This window comes from Macaca mulatta, chromosome 9 (assembly GCF_049350105.2).
Source record: "Macaca mulatta isolate MMU2019108-1 chromosome 9, T2T-MMU8v2.0, whole genome shotgun sequence".
NCBI lineage: Eukaryota > Metazoa > Chordata > Mammalia > Primates > Cercopithecidae > Macaca > Macaca mulatta.
This window is the reverse complement of record NC_133414.1, coordinates 23799311-23823107: the sequence shown is the minus strand read 5'-3', so window position 1 is coordinate 23823107 and position 23797 is coordinate 23799311. Positions and strand designations below refer to the sequence as shown.

The 23797-nt window shown below is 37.8% G+C and overlaps 1 protein-coding gene across 2 annotated transcripts in view; it reads right to left on the bottom strand.

The window, feature by feature from the left end:
* SPAG6 (sperm associated antigen 6) overlaps positions 1–20890 on the bottom strand; it is a 65990-nt gene extending 45100 nt beyond the window's left edge. For both annotated transcript variants that reach the window (XM_001097347.5, XM_001097245.5), the window contains exons 1-3: positions 20743–20890; positions 20561–20656; positions 2030–2196 (exon numbers count right to left, since the gene is read on the bottom strand). In XM_001097347.5, coding sequence (XP_001097347.1) covers positions 2030–2196; positions 20561–20656; positions 20743–20767 — 288 coding nt within the window. In that variant the 5' untranslated portion in view covers positions 20768–20890. The remainder of the gene's footprint in view (positions 1–2029; positions 2197–20560; positions 20657–20742) is intronic.
* Between the last annotated feature and the right edge of the window lie 2907 nt (positions 20891–23797).

Below are 23797 nucleotides of genomic sequence, written 5' to 3'. Positions count from 1 at the left end.
CCCCCAAATTCCTAACACTCTTCTCTTCCATTCCTCATCAAAAGAAAGGCCAAAAAAAAAAAAAAAGCAAAACCACAGGACTTTGTACCTCATAAAGAAGAGATTAAATCTCCTGTGAGAAATGACTTAAAGGCTGGAAGGTGAGGGAGACAGAAGCTGGTGCAAAGGCTTCGTGTTTTCACTGCCTCCTCACTTTTCTGCTCTAGTGTTTTGTCTCTCTACAACTAATTAACATTCATTCAACTTAGAAAACTTCTACTAAAAATCTTCTACGTGGGATACCAGAATACAGACTCTGCTCTCAAAAGAAAGAGCTAAGAGTCCAAGAGGAAGAAAGTCCAACAGTATTTGATGATAGAAGGAATACCCACAAGAAAAATAAAATTTCTGTGACTCCTTGTAGAGCTGTAACAGGCATTAGTTAAGTGACTCTCTGATCTATAAACATAAGGCAAATTTCTGCACCATTAGGATTTATTTTTATTCTGGCAAAATACACATAACATAAAATTTACCATTTTAACCATTTTAAAGTATACAAGTTAGTGGCATTTAGTGCATTCACAATGTTGTGCAACCATCACCACTGTCTAGTTCTAGACTATTATCATCACCCCAACAAGAAACTTCTTACAAATAAAGCAGTCACTTCCCATTCCCTTCTCCTTCCAGCCCCTGGCAACCACTAATCTGCTTCTGTCTCTATGGATTTGCATATTCTGGATAGTTCATATAAATGGAACCATACAATCTGTGGCCTTTTGTGTCTGGCTTCTTGCACTTAGCATAATGTTTTTATGGGTCATCCGTGGTGTAGCATTTATCAGTACTTTATTCCTTTTGTGACTAATAATCCATCATATGGATACACAACATTTTGTTTACCCATTCATCTGTTGATTGATTTAGGTTGCTTTCACCTTTTGGCTATTGTGGATGCTGCTGCTATGAACATTTGTGTGCAGGCTTTACTGAAGCATCTGTTTTCAATTCTTTTGGATATATAACTAGGAATAGAATTGCTGAGCCACGTGGTAAAAATGTTTCACTGACTGTGGACCTGCCAAAGTGTTTTCACAGTGGTTGCCCCCATTTTACATTCCTACCAGCAATGTATGAAAGTTCCAATTTCTCCATGTCTTCACCAACACTTGTTATTTTCTTTTTATTTTTTATTATGGCCACCCTAGAAGGTATGAAGTGATACCTCATTGTGGTTTTGATTTGCATTTCTTAATGACTAATGCTGTGGACCATTAGTTTGTACATATTCTTCGGAGAAATGTCTATTTAATTCCTTTGCCTATTTTTCAATTGGCTTGTCTTTTTGTTACACAAATACGAATTTAATCCCAAAGATATGTCAAGAAAGCTCTATCCCTAGGTTATGATAAACTAACAGAATAGAATGAACAGTCCAAAACCTACCTACAAGTGGTCCTTAACTACTGTGGAAACCAAATAGCTGGCACTGTATAGAAATAGAAAGTGGTACCAGATAGGAGGGGGAAAAATGGGGCACTTTTAGGTAGTGCTTAACAGAGTTGACATGCCTATAACTTGGTAAAAAAAGATTTCTCAAACCTTCCATTACACATACTTATTCTCTTCCTCTTTTTGGTTGCTTCTCTAGCCCTTGCCTCAAGGCTGTCTCTCACTATTTCCCTTAACTTGGTTTCACCAGCATATAAGGATTGCTGAGATCAACTATTTGCCTAGGGTCTACATACTTCCCTAAGACAGATCCGATAGCATTGTTTAAAACTACCATATATAGAAATACTGCTTTATGTATAATTCCCCCCTTAAAAATCTGTTTTCTCTTTATATTATCAATAATAGATAAATGGTGGTTATTGGCACCAAAGCAAAATACCCTAAAAATACGATTACATGCAGCTCAGAGAATTGGAGATTTTGTTAACCCCCTAATAATTCTGATGCCTACAGGCTTGCAACTGTATCCAAACTGTCACATTTTTAAAGATCTAAAACAAAAAACTTATAACTAGTTTTTTAAAATTCTTACATTCTGTTCTGCCAATGAATAAACAAGCTGTGGAAGAATGTCGCACTTCACAACAGCTTCTGCTAGGTCATCATTATAATTGGCCAGTCTCCCAAGAGCCAAAGCAGCAGTCTGTTGAATTGTTGGGACCACATCCAGAAGAAGAGTTCTCAGCAAAGACATTACACCTGAGTTAAATTATGAAAGAATAGAAATCAGAAAAATTAAAATTAAAAAGCAAAAATACAATTCAGCATATATGCAGACAGTAAAAATAAAGGGAAAAATTAGTAAAAACAAAACTATTCACTAAAAACTAATGGAAATTTAGAAGTACCTAACTGGCCAAGACACAGAATAATACAAGCTATAATTATTAAACATGCAGTACAGCATGGAAATAAGAAAGGCTTTGGATTTAGGTAACAATCCCTGATTCAGCAAGTCCTGTCTATATTACCTGATAGGGTTATCATGAGGCATGCAGAGAAAGGTTGTAGACTATGCTAAGATGTCTAGCACAAAAAAGATAGGGCTCCCCCCAGACTTTGCAAATCTTATCTTTCAAGGCTCATTTCAAGGCCTCGCCTGCATATTACCTCCAAATAAATGTCTTGGAGATGAGGAAGCATATTACTAGTGCTCATCATATTCATCCAAGGGTTGAATGCATAGTAGGTATATCATCATCATCACCACAACAGCAACAAAGTAAAAGTAGCTTATATTTATCAAGGACTTATTATATATAAGCACTGTTCTAAGGACTTTTTTCTATAATAATTCATTTAGCTTTTATAACAAAACTATGAAGCAGGCCCTACTATTATGTCTATTTTACAGATAAGAAAATGGAAGCTAAGAAAGGTTGTCACACAACTAATGAATGGTGAAGCAAGGTTATATACTTCATACATTTTTCATTGATAATTGTTAAATAACACATATTGAAAACTGAGGAGGTGGGAAGAGAGATACCAATAGTATTTGTATTGTGGTCATTATACTGGATATTCCAGCTCTATTAACTTTGCCTTACTGTAAAATCTGCAAAAGAGTAAACTGCTATTTCTGTTTTAATGATGCTGTTTTAGTCTAAGATTACAAGAAAGGTAATGACAGAATTCAAACTATAACAAAGTACCCCTTGACTTTCTACACTTTAATTTACACCAGTCTAGTCAATTAGATATCATTAAATCTTTTCTTTAAAAACGTATCCCAGTTATACACAAAAGCAAATATTACCAGTATTCTTTTATAGTATTATATGCAGAAACATTTGAAATAGAACAAAAAGAAAACTTTTACAGTAACATCTAAACATTTGATCTTAGCCAAAGGCTGAGAAGCCATTATAGTAACACTTAGGATTAGACTAAAATAAAAGAGTACTAGCAAATAACGTAAGCAGAGAGCAGTGATGCTTATCACAGACACATTTAATGATGTGACCTATGGATTTTCCTAGTTTCCGGTTTTACTTAGTCATTAGTTTTGTGCCTAAGTTGACTAGGTTAGATCATCTTCTATCACCTTTGCAGGTGTGAATACCACGAAGGCTGGTTAGCACTGCAAGCACACAGAGGCCCCTGCCCACACTTGGGTCATAGCTCATGTTCAACAAATCCAGTGTTCATGGGTGTTGCTTATATATTATTATCTATACTGTTTGCTAGAGATAATTTCTGAAATATCTCACAACAAAAGTTTACAGCACAGAACAAGGTATTAGCATGACTACTCAATGTTATAACATAGGTTATTTCAGGAAAGGTGGATTTAAAACAATTGTCCATCTCTTTGTAGTTTGCTTTATTACTTGATTCATTGTTGTTGTTGGTTTTTTACTGGGTAAAATACAAATAAAACAAAAATTACCATTTTAACCATTTTTAAGTTTACAGTTCAGTGGAGTTAAGTACATCCACAATGTGTGACCATCACCACTAAGTGCCAAACTGTTTTCCACAGCAGCTCAGCCACTTTACATTCCCATCAGTAAAGTACCAAGGTTCCAATTTCTCTACATCCTCACCAGCACTTGTAATTTTCCATTTAAAAAAAAAATAACAGCAGACTGGGCGCGGTGGCTCACGCCTGTAATCCCAGCACTTTGGGAGGCCGAGGCGGGCGGATCACGAGGTCAGGAGATCGAGACCATCCTGGCTAACACAGTGAAACCCCGTCTCTACTAAAAATACAAAAATAATTAGCCGGGCATGGTGGTGGGCGCCTGCTGGCGGGCGCCTGCAGTCCCAGCTACTCGAGAGGCTGAGGCAGGAGAATGGCGTGAACCCAGGAGGTGGAGCTTGCAGTAAGCCGAGATCGTGCCACTGCACTCCAGCCTGGGTGACAGAGCTAGGCTCCATCTCAAAATAAATAAATAAATAAATAAATAACAGCCATCCGAATGTGGATGAGGTAGTGTCTCACTGTGATTTTGATTTGCATTTCCATAGCACTGATAATGTTGAGCATCTTATCTGCTCATTGGCCATTTGTACATCTTCTTTGAAGAAATGTCAGGCCAAGCCCTGTGACCATTTTTGAATTGGGCACAGGGTTTGGCCTGACATTGTGTTGTCATTATCATCGAGCATTACACGTTTTCATTTTTTGTTTTTTGGTTTTTTGTTTTTTTTTTTTTTGAATCATAGCTTTGCTCTGTTGCCTAGGCTGTAGTGCAGTCGTGCAATCATGGCTCACTGCAGCCTCAACCTCTCAGGTTCAAGCAGTCCTCCCACTCAGCCTTACAAATAACTGAGTGCACCATACCTGGCTAATTTTTTTTTTTTTTTTTTTTTTTTTTTGAGACGGAGTCTCGCTCTGTCGCCCAGGCTGGAGTGCAGTGGCTGGATCTCAGCTCACTGCAAGCTCCGCCTCCCGGGTTCACGCCATTCTCCTGCCTCAGCCTCCCGAGTAGCTGGGACTACAGGCACCCGCCACCTCGCCCGGCTAGTTTTTTGTATTTTTTAGTAGAGACGGGGTTTCACCGTGTTAGCCAGGATAGTCTCGATCTCCTGACCTCGTGATCCACCCGTCTTGGCCTCCCAAAGTGCTGGGATTACAGGCTTGAGCCACCGCGCCCGGCCGCGGCTAATTTTTTTTTTATTTTTTGTAGAGATGGAGGTCTCACTATGTTGCCCAGGTTGGTCTCAAACTCCTGGGCTCAAGAGAACCTCCCATCTTGGCCTCCCACAGTGCTGGAATTACAGGCATGAGCCACTGTGCCTGGCCTTACTTCATATTTTTTATAACAAATATGCACTATTATAATTAAAATAAGTCAATACTCTAAAAAAGAAAATCTAAATTTGTTAACATATATTTAAAGTTTCATAATAAATGCATGAATGAGGTAAAAAAAAAAAAAAGTATGCTTAGAATAGCTTTAAAGAATCACAATTAAGTTTCATGTTATTTTTTCCTGATTATTCTGGGCTTTTTATTTTGTTTTTGGGGATATATATATATATTTGCCCACTTGATATGTTTATGTAAAGGCAGAGGTTTATCATCTTTTGAAATTTTTCATATTGAATTATATTTTGAATTAAATCTAAAGAACTGTGAACACATATTAAGGATTTAAGAATGAATTAATTTACCTGGCATTCTAATACTTAATTATAAGTGTTTGTTATAGTATTTAATCTACCACAAATCTCCCAATTTTAAAACATTTTAGTTTATAATTAGGAAGTAAAATATTTTGCCCTCTCAAAAAGGTATTAACTATTCCATATACCCAAGGGAGTACTTGTTTTTTCTTTTGAGATGGAGTCTCACTTACTCTGTCACCCAGGCTGGTACCATCTTGGCCCACTGCAATCTCTGCCTCCCAGGTTCCAGTGATTCTTCTGCCTCGGCCTTTTAAGTAGCTGAGATTACAGGGATGTACCACCATGCCCAGCCAATTTTTGTATTTTTAGTAGAGACGGGGCTTCCCCATGTTGGCCAAGCTGGTCTCAAAACTCCTGAGCTCAAGTGATTTACCCACCTTGGCCTCCCAAAGTGCTGGGATACAGGCCTGAGCCCCCACACCTGGCTGGAATTCTCTTTATTATATATTTTCTCCATGTTTATATTGCATCTGGCTCATTAAATATTAATATAAGGCCAATAAAATGACTTATAATTCTCTTCCTTCTATTTCTATATCCAATGTCAAAGTTAGGCTTATATGTGAAATGTTTCTGCTCTATTATAATTTTCCTATATTGTTTAGTTTAGACAGTAGCACAGTGAGAATTCTGAAAAATTTTTAAATCTACAAATTTATGTAAATAAAAGCTAAAGTGTCCATTTGAAATATCTGTTGGAATAACCTTATTCAATAAATGACTTTCAATAAGGCCATTTTTATTGGAGAAGAAAATAAATTCTCAAAAATAGTATCCCAAATTTCTAGTCCTTAAATTGCCTCTTAGTGTTTCATAATTAACAGTCCCCATATGCTTCTCTTCCTCTAAAGAGACATGTTTTTACCTCTTACACATATTAAACATGGAGACTTTGTTATTCTAACTACAAGTTCCTCTTAAAAATACAGATAAATATTCAAGGAAACTGCAAAAAAAATGGTGACAATGGAAGGAAGGAAGGAAGGAAGGAAGGAGGGAGGGAGGGAGGGAGGGAGGGAGGGAGGGAGGAAGGAAGGAAGGAAGGAAGGAAGGAAGGAAGGAAGGAAGGAAGGAAGGAAGGAAGGAAGGAAGGAAGGAATATAAAAAGAAATTTTTCTTACCTGCCTGTCCATTAGGTAGCCAGAAATCCATGGTGAGTGAATGCATGGAAATTTACAGTTCACAAATTAAAGTAGTCTGAATAGTTGCCACAATATCTGATAAACAAGGCCTCTAGTATGGAGCAAATGACATCACTGGGGTTCAGCTGAAGGACTCAACATATACTATGTAATATTATATTCAATACTAAAAATAATTCACATATCAAACTCAATTATCTATAAAAACAATTGTCTGCTCTATGAAAACTGATGAAAGTATGTGAAAATATTTTTGAAATTTAACTTAAAGATAAATCTTTACAATGCTCCTATACACATAATTTATAGCTTTGAGTTCTTGTCTATTTTTCTTATTCTAGTGCTATACTGAAACCACTACTTTTGTTTTTGTTTTGTTTTGCTTTGTTTTGTTTTGTTTGAGACATGGTTTTGCCATGTTGCCCTGGCTGGTCTTGAACTCCTGGACTCCCAAAGTATTGGGATTACAGGTGTGAGCCACCATACCTGGCCTGAAAACACTGCTTTTAATTCCCACATTGCAATCCAGTTATGAAAACAACAAAAACAAGAAGCCACTCAAAAACAAACAAACAAACAAATAGTCACACTGATCCTGTCCACAGTCATTCATTCAAAAAAGATATCAGGGCTAACCATGCAGCAAGCAATAGGAATAATATATGACTTAAGGTTTCTTGACACCTACTGTCAAGAAACCAATAGTCTAGTGAAGGAGATTATAAAATACCCTCAAAACAATCACAACTTTTTCATTTAATTTGTTATAACACAATGCAGGCCAAATTATTTTATTTTGCATACCAGTGACATATAGAAATCATCAGGAACAAAATGTCAAGTTTTTCCAATGACAAAAAATACCTCATTCATTCTTATATTTCAAGCATATAATTTATATACATATTAACTCAGTCTGCTGTTTTACAAAGACATTTAACATTGCAACTTTGTTCCTTTAAAAACAAGTATTGCCCCCAACAAGTTTACCTATGTAACAAATCTGCACATGTACCCCTGAACTCAAAATAAAAGTTAAATGAAAAATAAAACAAACAGTATCTGCAAACTGGGCCTTCAGTCCACTTATGTCATAGTAAAGTTATCTTGTTGCCCTGGTTACCTCTAACCTGCTTTGTTAATTTTTTTTATCGTGGCAAAATATACATAACAAAATTTATCAATTAAACCATTTTAAGTGTACAATTAAGTGGCATTGAGTACATTTACAGTGTTGTGCAACCACCACCACTATCCATGTCCAGAACTTTTTCATTATCCCTAACAGAAACTCCATACCCAGCTGGGTGCTGTGGCTCATACCTTTAATCCCAGCACTTCGGGAAGCTGAGGCAGGAGAATCACTTGAACCAGGGAGGTGGAGGTTGCAGTGGGCAGAGACGGTGCCACTGCACTCCAACCTGGGTGACAGAGTGAATGAGACTCCATCTCAAAAAAAACCAATCATAAAGTTATAAAATATGTTAGATATTTGTTACTATAAATTTTACAAAGCTTTAAAAATTCAAATTCCAATAATATGCTTCATTTTAATCTAAAGCTACATTCTATGCAACCACTTACTATGAAACTGCTACTACAGTTCATTCAAGTTTTACAACAAGTGATTTTTGCACAAAATTAACCAATTACACAGTAAAGGATTCACCTTTCACTGTCAATATTACCATCTGACTCAGGCATTCTTTCTGGGGTCCAATAAGAAAGAATATAATAGAAACTTCATGCTTTACAAACAGAAGGAAGCTTACATGACTGCCCATGTTGAGAGACAACAGAGTAAGGTGGTTAAAAGCATTAATCTAGAGGAAAACTAATTAGGTTTAAATCTGGACTCTGCCACTTCTTAGCTGAGGGATCTTGGCAAGACTACTTAACATCTCTGTGCCTCAGTTCCCTCAAATTCTAGGACTACTCACACAGTTATTGTAAGAATTAGATAAAATTTCTAGGCCGGGCGCAGTGGCTCAAGCCTGTAATCCCAGCACTTTGGGAGGCCGAGACGGGTGGATCACGAGGTCAGGAGATCGAGACCATCCTGGCTAACACAGTGAAACCCCATCTCTACTAAAAAAATACAAAAAACTAGCCGGGCGAGGTGGCGGGCGCCTGTAGTCCCTGCTACTCTGGAGACTGAGGCAGGAGAATGGTGTGAACCCGGGAGGCAGAGCTTGCAGTGAGCTGAGATCCGGCCACTGCACTCCAGCCTGGATGACAGAGCAAGACTCCGTCTCAAAAAAAAAAAAAAAAAAAAAAAAAAATTTCTAAGGTGCTAGGAAGATTAGAACAAAATAAACACCATCAAGTGCTTGATAAATAAAAATGCTAAAGAAATCAGTTCCCTAAATTTACTATATTTTCATCAACATAATTTTATTATTAGTGAATGACTCATTAATTAATACCATCCATTGTAATGAAAAACTATTAAAAATTCAATGGCCCCTGGGGAATTCTTGAATTGGTTGATTTGGTTTCTTCCAGCCTTTGTTGATTATATACCTCTGGCCATTGTTCCTGCATTTGATTAAGAAATCACAGATTTTGGTATCACATATCTATTTGCCTTGTTTTCTTGAAATACTTATTCAGACATAAAGTCAATTGTGATTTAGGGTGTTATCCCTTATAATACACAAAAAGTCCTGTAATTTATTTAAAGTGTCAGAATGAATCACAAAAAGTATGGCCTTTTTACATAGAATTCAACTGTAATAGTAAATAACTTAAGAAATAATTCCCCATGGGAAAGCAACACAGGGAAAATGACACTGAAGATGAGATCTGAAGGCTCTCAGGCAGACTTTACCTCCCTGCTGAAAAACTTGGAGGGGATGGAGAGAGGAAGGATCGAAGAGTATCGCACCCAGAAGGAACTATATAAACAAAGAGCAAAAACAGTTTGATATGTTGACAAAACTGAGAATGCAGTGTGACTATAGTGCAAGAAGGGAGACAGGAAGCTGGAGAAAGAAGGCTAAGAGATAAATAGAGACAAAAGTCCTGAAGTATCCAATAAACTATTTTAAGTATTTTGAACTTTATCTGAACATTGATGTCAGTGCAGTAACAGGATCAAAATCACAGTTTGTAAAGAAGGATCACTCTGATTACAGTGGGGAAAAAGGATGACAAGGGACAAGATGAGAGGCAGGGAAGACCACTTAGGAAACTATCATAGCTACCGAGCCAGATATGAAGATAGCCTGGAGAATGGTAATGGCAAAAGGAAAGGTGAAAGTGAAAGGTCTAAGGAGATATTCAGAAGACAAACTGATTATTGGAAAGGAATCAGTGGTATTTCCAAGTTTCTGCTTTGGTCAAAGGATGTACGGTTGTTGCCCACTGTTGAAGAAGCCTCCATAAATTCATACTGGCTTGAAACATAAAATGGGAGGAGTGAGGCAGCTAGGAGGTTTACTTGGGGTCAGATCAAATTTGGCTGTAGGCCCAACTAAGATTTTCTGATTTTATTTTAAGGGGAATGGAAAGTCACTGGGGAGCTTTACTGTTTGCCCCACTTACTCTCAGGGAAATTAATAAAAATGAAAACTTTGAATAATTCCAGGTCCACCATGTATAGCTGTGCAGGATGTGCACTGCACAAATCCAAGGAATGCCATTCACATAGATTGATATAAATGGCACCCCTGAAGTTGTGCAAAGCACAGCACAGCAGCCATCCTTGACACAGCATGTTATATGGTTCTCCAGTTTGTGTGAATAAATGTCTTATATCCCGAGTAAAATAATAAACCTCTCTAGGCCAGAGCTTATGTTTTAAACTTCTTTTCTATTCTTCAAGTGACCTAGCATAGGTAATTTGTAATTTGTTCTCAATATACAGCTAGCCCAACACTTGTGGTAATGGACCTAGAAACCTTCATCCACTTTGATTTTACTACTACAACCATTACATATTCTCCTGTTATAGTGTAAGTCTAATTATACTCACCAACCTTACTCTAATACATTTTTAAATATTTCTATAACAAATTATGATATTTATATGACAATTTTTACTGAACCAAGTTTCACAACACTGATGAATTGTATAACATGATCTCATTTCCTTCACTGGTCATTTTTTACTTAAAATTATTTGTGTTCCTCCCCTGCCTGTTTTTAGAATAAGAATTTTCAGGCCTTGATTTGGTTTCTTCCAGCCTTTATTGATTATCTACCTCTGGCCATTGTTTCTGCATTTGATTAAGAAATCACAGATTTTGGTATCACATATCTATTTGCCTTGTTTTCTTGAAATACTTCTTCAGATATAAAGTCAATTGTGATTTAGGGCATTATCCCTTATAACACACAAAAAGTCCTATAATTTATTTAAAGTGTCAGAGTGAATCACAAAAAGTATGGCCTTTTTACATAGAATTCAATTGTAATAGTAAATAATTCAAGAAACTATTATGAGCAAGAATAATCTATTTTCTCCTTTGAAATTTATTCTCATTAGCTATAGTATCTTCCAAGTTTTGTTTGGTGATTCAGTGTTGATTCAGTTGTTTGCGAGGAAAGGACTACCATACCTGATATATCATTTTGAGTGGGAAAGGCTGAGAGGAAGATGGGATGGGGACCAGCACATCATAAATTTATTCACTTATTTAGCAAACACTTATATAGCATTTCCCATGTACCAGGTACCTCTCTAAGAAATTTACAAATAGTAACCCATGTAACCCACATTACAATCCAGTGAGGTAGATGCTCTTCATAGCTCGAGTCTATGCTCTCCCGTTTCTCCTCCCTGCTGTCTATTACAGCCCATTTGCCAAGAAAAACTGGCCTATGAGCCAGGTTTGGAACGTATACCAAAGGGTATAGTCTGTTGAATTCATATTATTTCTACCATTAGCATTAATCATAACTGTCTTCCATTGGTACTGTATGAAACCAAAATTTAATTCATTTTTTCAGTGCAACTGTCTGACTCTTTTCTTTTTTTTCGAGATGGAGTCTTACTCTGTCACCCAGGCTGGAGTGCAGTGGCACGATCTCAACTCACTACAACCTCCGCCTCCCAGGTGCCTCAGCCTCCCGAGTAGCTGGGATTATACGCGCCAACCACATCTGGCTAATTTTTGTATTTTTAGTAGAGATGGGGTTTTACCACGGTGGCCAGGCTGGTCTCGAACTCCTAACCTCAGGTGATCCACTCACCTTGGCCTCCCAAAATGCTGGGATTACAGGCGTGAGCCACCGCGCCTGGCCAGCTGTCTCTTGATTAGGTCCCAGCCATCACTATCTGTCTGTGAGATTCTCAACTGAGTGAGATTTAGAACATGAAAGCTATGCAAAGTTGGATTTGCATTATACTCTAGATAAAATGACTGGAACTTAACATATTTACAATTACATGAGGAAATATAAAATGGGCTTTTACTATACTTTTCAAATGAACGTGTTAGTTCCACATATCCAAATCTTTCTTTCCAGCTATCTCTCTCCTGAGCTCTAGCACTGTACATCACCATAGTCACTGACGCATGGATATCCCAGACACGCTTCAACCACTGAAGAGTAAAATCACCATTTCTCTCTGCTCTTTGCATCCTTTCTCTACAGATGAATGGTGCTAATGTGTCCAAGCAACCAGAAGTCCAGGAGTCATCTTGAAGTAATCTCTCACCTTACCTGCCCCAACCCCTACTCCTGAGTCACCGAGTCCTGCAGATGTTACCTCTTTAATATGTCTTATCCAACATGACTGCTATAGCAAAAATGAGCACCCACTCTCCTGATCCTGATTTAACCCCCTCCTATCTACTCTCCAAAACACTGCTAAAATTGCCTTTCTAAAACACAAAGTGGATCCCATGATTCTCCCAATTAAAACACTTCAATGGCTTTCCATCAATTTCAGGAGAAATCTAAACTTCATATGAGGCCCTTCATAATTAGGCTTGTTTCTTCTCCAACCATGACTGACTCTCCTCTCCTTGCCCTATTATCCTGAGCTCCAGTCATACTAAACATCGGCCTTTTCCATCGGCACAACCTTTTCTCTTGTCTTCGTGCCTTTACACATAATGGTCCCTCTACCTGAATGCCATTTCATCTGGCTAACTCGCAGGAAATTCAGCACAGTATCTGTGTGATTAGATACCTCCTCCTAGATGTCCCCCTTGAACGATATCCCTCATTCCCAAATCTTGAGTAAGGTGTCCTTCGAATAAACAATAATCTATTTATATGTCTCTCCATTAGCAAATAAGCCACTTAAGCACAGGGACTATGCCTCCTATTTTTGCAGGGTCAGCATCTAAACATCCATCTGGCACTTGGACACTCAATAAATGTTAATTGAATAATGAATAAACCAGCTGTGAAAATTAATGTGCAATTTTATCTCTTTTCTGGTAAATTTTAGTTAAAATAAAAGCAAAATCGGTAATATTGTGTTCACAGTTATTTTCTTTTTAGATACAAGAAGTCAGGTACGTACATAGCACTATTAACATAAATTCATAAAGCTTTAAGGAACTCAAGTGGATCATTCAAACTGTTTCCTCACCTAAAATCACCCCATATCATGTAGACAAAACTCTATTTTAATTTGAAAGTCTTTTTAGAAAGCTGCCAATGTTGAATTAGTCCTGTCTTCTTTTACTAATGTGTTTTCTCTTTTACAGTAAATACCTAATTACATCCATCTGTTTGCAGAAGACTGAAATCAGGAATGGGGCAGCAGAGAGAATAAACAGGACAGTACTAACAGGATTATCTGCTCCAAGAGTTTTCATGGGTAACATGTCAAGAGAAAATGTATGGAAAGCAATCAGTTTGAAAAATCTATCTTTAGATAGAATTAATGTTTTATTTTACTCACACTTCACTACTCTAAAATATTTGAAATAGTTTACTCCAAAATATTAATATATGTATACAAAGGTACGTACACAGTACCATCTCCCCTATGTAGTGGGGAGGAGAACTGATATTTTATCAGAAATGTAGGTTAAAGATAGCTGCTGTAACTGAGTTCTGAACAGAGCACTGTTTCCTGACAGCAAAAGTAAAAAGGAAAACATTTTGTGAAATAAAAATAAGCAGGAACGTTTTTCCTGAGATTTCATATCTAGCACCTATATATTATATATTATACCTATACCATGTAATACTTAATAAATATTTTGTTGCCGGGTGTGGTGGCTCACGCCTGCAATCCCAGCACTTTGGGAGGCCCAGGCGGGCAGATCACCTGAGATCAGGAGTTCAAGACCAGCCTGGTGAAACCCCATCTCTACTAAAAATACAAAAATTAGCCGGGTGTGGTGGCACATGCCTGTAATCCAAGCTACTAGGAAGGCTGAGGCAGGAGAATCACTTGAACCCGGGAGGTGGAGGTTGCAGTGAGCAGAGATCGCACCATTGCATTCCAGCCTGGGTGACAAGAGTGAAACTCCATCTCAAAAACATAAATATTTGTTGAATATATAATTATATCTTCATATTACAAATTTAACAAGATAGACAATGTCTTCACAGATTTATAGCAGCTACTGGAAAATCTAAGCATCTATTTCTTAAAATAATCCCTCAATTTTTTAAAAAAAGGGGGATATATTATTAAACTAAGTCTACAAAGACATTTATATGGGAAACTAATATAATCTAGCCTATGAATATACTTTAATAGTGATTCTAACTTGACACAGGTATAGAACACAGAATATTTAGAAAAGTGAATAGAGATCATTTCATTTAGACACATACACACGCGCGCACACATGTATCACTTGTTTCAGCAAGACTTTTAACAGAAACTGAATAAACAATAAATTTCAAATTGAGCCATCCTTATGAAAGAAAGCATGGAGTATATGGGAAAATCAAGATTTAACTTTGAAAATTAGGGAGGCCTGATTTGTATTCGCACAGGCCATTCCACCCACTACAAGACAAGGCCAAATTTTTTCTCAAGATGTAGCCCTGAATTTCTCCTAAGGCCAGTACAACCACTCAATAGACATCCCAAAGTTCTGCCCCCATGAACAAAAAGTACTTCACACAAAGCATGATTAAAAAGCAAGAAATGTTAAGTATATACTCACATCAATCAATCAACAAACACCAAGTGCCTCTCACTTCACTGTATTCTACCCCTGGGTATTCTCAAAAGTCCAGGAGAGCAGTCAGTGAGTCACAGGCAGCTGATGGCCCAGGGCTCTGAAAAATTCTCCTCTAGCCTGCACTTCATGCAGACAGGGTCTCAGTCCAAGGTAGTCTCTGCAGGACTACCTTGGTTCCCAACTTCCGGTGGATTACAAACTTTCCTCTGGGTGCATTTAAAGAGCTCCTGGTTTGATAAGATTCTAATTAGAAGCCCAAGGAAGCCTAAAGGCCCTCTGGAGTTCTGAGGCCAGCTTAAACACTAAATACTACTCCCACTCCCTCAAACCTGCAGGAATTTATCAATTAAAGTTAGCCTTCTGTATCTGGACTCCACTCAAACTCCCACAATAGTCCTCAAGGAGACCTCCAAAGCCACCAAATTTCCCAGTTATTGGACAGCCATTGGTACTCAAATACCTAAAGACAGCACTTGTTTCAACAGTTAAAACCAAGGTTTATTAGGAATTCCTAGAATCACATAAAATAGTTTACTAATACATACAAGTTAAGGTAGAAAGAGCACAAAATGAGGCAGTATTAAAAATGAGTTCTAGTTCCAGTTTGGGCCCTAACTCACTTTGTGAAGAGAACAATTATCCAACCTGTGGATGTGAAAACAATTACTACTTCAAAAAACTTTTCTTCCTCATTCAGCTACTCCTTCCTTCATCCTATTTAATCATTTTGATTTTGCTATGCATGGAATTTATGCATAGCATAATGGGGTTAGTGGGGTTAGTAGGGAAAACAGAAATACTGGGAGCCAGGGTAGCATAAATCGAGCGATTTAATTTACTGTGAGGGTTCAGGCAAGATTTCCTTGAGGAATCAGCACCAAAACAGAGCCATAAAGACTGAGTAGAAATTAGTTAGTCAAATAAGTATAGGGAAAGATTCCAGGCAGAAGTGCAAAGGTCCTGAAACCTCATTCAAATGTAAAGTAGGATTATGGCATACCTAAATAACTTCAAAAACTTTTGAAAATATCAAAACTTTAATCTGTAAAATTTAACCTACGAAATTTGTTATTTGTAAGCCTCACCTTTCTTATAGGCTCATCTACAGCTTGGATTTTTTTTAATTGTCCATTTTTTTTCTAAGGAAACAATGAGAGCCTAACCCTGACTATTATTTTCTACTATGTACCAGTGCTTAGCTAACAAAACAGATCAATGCCCATGTAGGAACAGTGGTTTGGAACACTGAATAAAACTCTGACTTAAGCTTTTGTTTTTAGAACATATTGTTTGGTGCATACAAAATCAGAATGTGTATAGTTCCCTGGCATATTTTCCACTTAAGCATATGTAACAAACCTCTCTATCCCTATCTTTTAAAAAGAAGTTAGTGTTTTGAGTTAATTATCGTTCACATTCACAACTGCTAAGACTCTTTTCATAGCAAAAAAAAAAAAAAAAGGTCAAACTTAAATAGCATGATTGGTTTAATTTTTTGTAGTTGCTTTGTTAATTTTCTTTTGTTTCAATATCCTTTGAAACAGCAGGTTTGTAAGAGGATCATAACACATGTACATATCAAGGTATGTCTTAAATACATGATAAATGCTTACTCAGGGTTTTTCCTTCTCATAGCATATTAAGGGGCACTAGATAGTTAATCTGGAGCTTTTATCCTGCTCCAGATACATGTAATCTAAAATTACTTTATGTCAACAACATATTTGACTTATTTTCTTGAATGCTGAACCCATTAAATTGACTCAATCTGAAAATTAGCTTCATACAGGTGCACATGTAAAGTGTTATACAAACTTATTTATTCCTACTCTTCTGAAAATGTTCATAACTACTGATTTGCTGTGTTTTACTATAGGTTGTAATATGTGAAATTTTGAGTAATATTTTAAACTTTACCCCACTTATATAAATAGCTGGTTCAGGAAAAGTTTATTTTATACAGCTAAGTTTAAAAGTCATTTTCTTGGAGCTTTTATTAGTGTATTTCGAAAGACCTCCTAAACAGAACTAAAAGTGGCCTGGTATTCCAATAAGCCACAAAACATGTTTTTTATATTTTATAACTAACAAAACACTTCCAATTGCTGAAATTTTACATTTGGTAGAAGCAACAATGTATTGTCTCTACTATTACAGTCATGTGTTACTAATTATTCAGACGGGGAAGTATCAAAATTTGTTTTTAAATAGCTGCAAGAGGTAATGGTTCGAATACAGAATTTGAGAGTACATAAAGAAATTTTATAACAGACATTAAACTTTTTAATCGTTCATATGTGTTCTTTTAATTTAGAAGGAATAAAACCTCAGTGAGGAAAAAATAAACACCTCAAGGTTATAGATGCTTTGTACACAGTTCTTTCTAGTAATAATTTTGCTTAGAAATCAAACTTAGTGCCCAGGCATGGTGGCTCACGCCTGTAATCCCAGCATTTTGGGAGGCTGACGCGGGTGGATCATTTGAGGTCAGGAGTTCAAGACCAGCCTGGCCAACATGGTGAAACCCCTTCTCTACTAAAAAAAAAAAAAAAAAAATTAAATACAAAAATTAGCCAGGCGTGGTGGCACACACCCATAATCCCAGCTACTCGGGAGGCTGAGGCAGGAGAATCACTTGAGCCTGAGAGGCAAAGGTTGCACTGAGCCGTGATAGTGCCACTGCACTCCAGTCTGGGCGACAGAGTGAAATCCTGTCTCAAAAACAAACAAACAAAAAACAAAAAAAGAAAGAAATCAAACTTACTGTTTTGCAAATAACTCTGAAGAAAAGATCTTGCAACATACTTTGTCTGCTTTGGCAATTACTTTGGACATATTTAATAAGGCAAATTCTCTTATTAGCATATCAAAAACACAATAAAAAAGATCAGAGACTTGAAATAAATACTCCACTGACAATTTTCACCTTTAATATTCCTTTCACATAGAATAATTTGAAATATTCTTAATGAGGGAATTACTGGTTTGATCATGATGCCTATATGGAAAATATTTTTTATATTATCTTGGATCCATGATATATATTTACTTAGCATATTGGAGGGAAAAGTGAGAAAACAAACAAAATCTTCCTAGATATGTAGACAGTATGTCAAAGTCAGGAGTAAAATGCATTGGTATCTTAAGCTACCAAAATGAAGGCATTTGACTGAAAAAATGGTTGATCACAATGTAGAATTGATTTATACATACTGAGGCTCATTCTAAAGCACTTTTAAATCCATTGTAATTTTTTAAAAGAACAAAATCATTTGAATGGTTGACTATTAAGAAAGAAAACTGGCCTGGCCGGGCAAGGTGGCTCACGCCTGTAATCCCAGCACTTTGGGAGACCAAGGTGGGTGGATCATGAGGTCAAGAGATCGAGACCATCCTGGCCAACATGGTGAAACCCTGTCTCTACTAAAAATACAAAAATTAGCTGGGCGTAGTGGTGCGCACCTGTGGTCCCAGCTACTCAGGAGGCTGAGGCAGGAAAATCGCTTGAACCTGGGAGGTGGAGGTTGTAGTGAGCCGAGATCATGCCACTGCACTCCAGCCTGGCAACAGAGCAAGACTCTGTCTCAAAGAAAAAAAAAAAGAAAGAAAGAAAAGTTTTCATAACAAAGCTTACAGGTTATTTTTTAATCAAAAGAATAAATACATTGAAATATTCATTGTCTCTAAAATTGCTAAAGGAATGCTTGAATTGAATCTAGATAACATGAAATATGTTAAAAGTAAGTTCCTCAGGAAAAGAAACATTTTAGCATGCTACCCAGATATTAGTCAAGTGCAGAGAATTTCAAAACATAAAGTTATATTCCTTTCATATTTGTCTTTCCTAAGCCAGACCATAAGTGTAGAATCTTATATCTAAGCCACTTACACTGTCAGTTTGGATTAAATTCCATTGTGAACTCTACATTGCACTCTTATGGGAGGAGCTAACCTGTCACTACTAACTAAAACATTATACTCCATATCTTAAACGTATACTTTAATATCTCAGTATTAAAATTTAAAAATAATAGCAATTATTTTGCTATTTTGAAGTTTTAGTTTGGCCCTATTCATATTGTCCAGAAAGTAAATCTTTGTTAAGTAGTAAGTGTCCATTCACAAAGGCCATTGAGAGTGACTGAGAGAAAAAACTTTAAAAGTTTACACTTTAAAATGTACTTTTAAATGCACTTCTAAAATGTAACATATTCTAATACCTTAGTCTGTGTTAGTCTGTGTACATGAAATACTGTGTGCCCGGTATTGTTCTGGGTACCTTGAGGAGTACGAGTGCACACACATACACACAGAATACAGAAAATTAACCCATATAAAACAACTATAGAACAAAGGATTATCAATTCTGAAATGACAAAATTTTAGAAATGGAGAACAGATTAGTGTTTGCCCAGGGTTAGGGACAGCAGGAGGTGTGTGTGGCTATAAAAGAGCAACAGAGAGGATCCTTGTGATTATGAAAGTGTTCTGTATCTTGACTGTGCTGGTGGTGGATACATATGGAATAAAATTCTATAGGACAAAACACACACACACACGAACAATTAAAAGGAGGAAACCTAAATCAGATCAATGAATTTTTATCAATGTCAATGTCCTCCTTGTGATATTGCACTACAGTTTTGAAAAATGTTACCATTGTGGGCAATTGAGTAAAGGGTACACGGGATCACTCTGTATTATCCCTCACAGTTGTGAATCTACAATTATCTCAAACTAAAATGCTTTTAGATTATAAAATACACTTTATTGTAAATACATGCCCCCCAATAAAAACACACAAGGAATGAATGTCAAAAATCCTAGTGACAAAACGAAGTATCACATAGGTGCAGTAGTAATTCCCCTCAAAGAAACCCAGAGTAATCATTACACCTTAAGTATTCTTAATATCAATATGTTCTTAATTTTTAAAATTATGTGTTAAAGATCACATCCTATAAACTGAAGATTTCTCATGACACAGTAGTGATAAAATGCTACCTTACAGTTCAGATGATGGTAGAATCATCCAAAAAAAAAAAAGAAGAAGAAGAACCATCTTTCTCTTATCAGTTTGTGTTATGAGATAAGAAGATCTCTCCCTCTCTCCCCCTCTCACATCTGCAAGAGTTCGGACTGAGGACTACAATGAACGCGCCACAAGGATTTCGCAAAGTCTGATCTCTGTCTACTTTGAATTTCTTAGAAAAAATTTAAGCATATCATTCCTTTTTCACTAAAGCAAGACGAGAAATCACGTGTAAACCACTGGAATTGCTTTGCGGTGAGGAAGTCGAAGGTGATCAAAGGCAGGGTGACACGCAAAATGGCACTTGGATATAATGGGTCTCATTAGGGTAGAGTCCCATTCACGTAAAATGACTTCCAGGCAATTCCTAGGGCCTCGACTTTCAACCTGACACTTGCCTGTGTGCAATGAAGATGGAAATAGTGACATCGGGTACCTCCCACACCCATCTGGAAGCTTCACCCTCTCGGCCTGAACCCCAAAGACCCGCAGAAAAGAATGGATGCTTTTGCGAACTCCCGTTCCCACCCTGCGGCTCCCCCAAGAGCTCCACGGGCAGGGGAGCGGGGCGGAGGCGTCGGGGACTCCATGCGCAGGGCGAGGCCGGTGATAGGGGGCGACGCGGGTTCGGGCTCCAGGCTCACCCGCGTTCTGCAGCGTCTCGATGTTTTGGGGTCTGGTCGCCAGCTCCGCCACCATCTGCACGAACTGGGTCCTGGCCTTCTGATATTGCTCAAACACTGCGGGAGAGAGAGTCGGTGGACCCCGCCGCACCCGGGTTTCCTAGCTGCCAGCCCGTCAAGGCGCCTGCCCACCCCGGCCCTACCTTGCAGCACCTGCCTCTGACTCATGACGCCCCCGCCACGGTCTCCCCTCCTTGAGCTCTGCGGGGAAGCAGCTCAGCCTGCGAGTCAGCCCAGAGGGCAATCTTGGCGACGACTCGGCCTCCGACGGGAGCCTCTTCTCTGTGTACTAGCGTCTCCCGGGCAACCTACCGGAACCGGAATGCGGCCGTCTTGCGGCAACGGCCAGTCCCGGGCGTGACGTCATGGCCGCGGTGCCTGTGCTCACTGCGCGGGGCGCAACGCTAAGACGCCCGAGCTCGAGGACTCGGACTGCAGGGACTCTCAGCGCGCCAGGCTCGCGGAACCGCTGGGACGTCGCGCGCCGTCGAGTGTCCCTCCACCGCCTGGAGGTCGGAGCTCTTTACAAAGCGACCCCAGATCGGCGAGGTGTTCTGACTGCGGCATGGGTCGGGACCGAGCGCCGGGAGAGCCCCACGCGCCAAGAGAGCCTGGTTCGAGTGCGGCCAGACGAGTAAACTGCAGCCCTGGAGTCGTCTGAGCTTCGACGGTCCCGAGAAATCTCACACGTGACATTGTAGAATCCGATCAAAACAAGAATGTCAATGCAAAACTTAAGATGCATTGACATTTAACACTGCACTGACAGTAAAACACTGATTTATGAATCGGTGTTTTCCTTTGTAACCCGCTGTTATATACCTGGCATTCCTGGTTTCAAGATTCCTGGAGGAGCATGAGAACTATGTTCATGCACTTAATTACACAATACTAATGCATTTAAAGAGCACTCAGAGACTCAATGAAGAAAGCAGATGAGGAAAGGATGTGATAAATGTCCTGTCTTCCCTGGCTTTCTCCTTATGACTACTAATTTTGCTGTTTCCTCACTTTTATGTGATTTGTAAACATTTGGTCTTAGTCTTTTAAATTTAGGCTTCGTTATGTTGATGAATGACATCTCCAACAGAAAAGGAGAGAGAACCTTTACCTGGAAAACCAGACTTCCCTATCTTACTTAACTTGAACCCTCTACCCAGTGTCTTTTAACAAAATTGAAGTACTTAGTCTATCACTGGTTTCTAGCTTGTCTCTGAAAACTATATGCCAGTTGTTTCAATGACAGTTGTCAACTTTAAATGTTCCTCCATCAGAAACTACAATTTCACCAGATGTCAAGTGGATACATAGCCGCAGATGCTGCTAAGTAGTGCCAAGACAGGAAACCCCTTGATACTTCTTCAACAGAAGGGGGCATGCAAACTTAGCTGGTTCTATATTTGGAATGAGTCCTCTATAATAATCTTTGAGATCTCACCCTGACCTGAGCTCTTTGATGAAGTCCTGATATTTTGTGGAGCTCCAAATAGTTGGGGAATTGACCAGCAATCAGAGAGAAGAATAAGTGTGTTTAGTCGGGTCCCTAATACCCGCAAAGAGCAGGTACATGTCTTCTGCTTCTGCAGCTCAAAAGCCAGTGATGGCCATAATCTTTTTACTTAACTCAAAGTCGTAAGTTTTACAGTGATATCTATATTTCCCTATGGGAATATGTCCTTTAAAATTAAAGTTGTGCGTTCCCATTTAGAGACACGGGAGGAAACAGTTGAGTAAATAATTAAGATTGCAAATAAGCCTTGTAATTTTCAGTTCCTTGTTGAATGATGAAAAAAAGAATCCCCTTAAAACTAAAAGTTTTTATATTTGGTTTCAGTCCTTAAACAAACAATTCTAACTCTTAAGCTACGCCAACTGCCATTTTTAGCAATTGCTTTACTCTTTGCTTTCTATTTTAAAAGTGTTAAGAGCTCAATAGAGGGAGAAGTCTAAACCTATAAACATAACACAGTATGGGATGCTACTAAGTTCTTTGAAAACATACGTTCAAAAGCTATGTAAATTAGAGTCTGAGTATCTGTTATTAACAATATATTTAAGTTAAATTGTATTGTTCCTGATAAAACATAATATAGGATGCCTACTTCATATCTGAAATTGGACATATTAAAGAAGCTAGATCTTTGCTCTTTATTCTAGTTTCCTTCTTAAAAAATCTTAAAAACTAAATGGAGAAATGTATGTAACACAGAGTGTTTATAATATGCATATAAGTGAAATTATCAGTAATTCAAGCATAAAATATGGCAGATTACTTTTACTGATAAGAAAACAATCTGTATTTTCTGACCCATTTTTCAATGTACTGACTCTAAAACAAAATACTATTCTGTTTTCTAAAGTTAAATGAATGTCCCATGATCACATACACACTTCTAAACTAACAGTTAAGCAATGAAAAAGAAAACAATTCAAAGGGATACTTCGGTATTTTAAAAAGTATTACAGGAAGATTACTGTTCTTAAAGTACCAGCTGACTTTAGAGATATACAATGCAACTGGCACATAAGAGTATACATTTGATTGAGAATGAACCATTAGCTGAACAACTTGCAAAAAAAAGTGTTTCCATGATAGGTTTGTTTGGAAGCCTTTGGCTACTTTTGTAAAAAGCTCATCATAATATGTAACTTCAAAATCACTTTTTCAAATAATTCTTCCTTTATGAAAATGAGACTGAAAATGACAAAATAAAGCCAGTTTTAAAATCCTGTTCTCTTTGCATATCTCCTTTGAGAATTCAGAAAATCCCACTATCGTGGGAATATATGCTACACATGCCTAAAAGCTTTGCTAATTTTACCATCCATGTATTTTTTCCTCAGTTCCTAGCTGAATTTTAAAATTTAAACATTTATATATGCTAATTAGATATTAACATCTACATTTTAAAACTGTCATTGAGTTGAATCAAGTGTTTATATATATTCTTCATCAAGCCTAACATACATTCATTATCAATGTGTGTCAAACACCTTGCTAATAAAAGAATGTGCCTTTCTTCCAGGACATGAAGTCTAGTAGGAGGTAGACATCACTTCATTCTACCAGCATATACCACAGCCTGCATTCATTCAATGGGCATGTACTGCAGTCTGCCACTATTTTAAGGGCTGTAATTGCTCTAACTGCTATTAGTGTTTTGGGGGCAAAGATGAGGGACTTATAGTAAAGTAGGC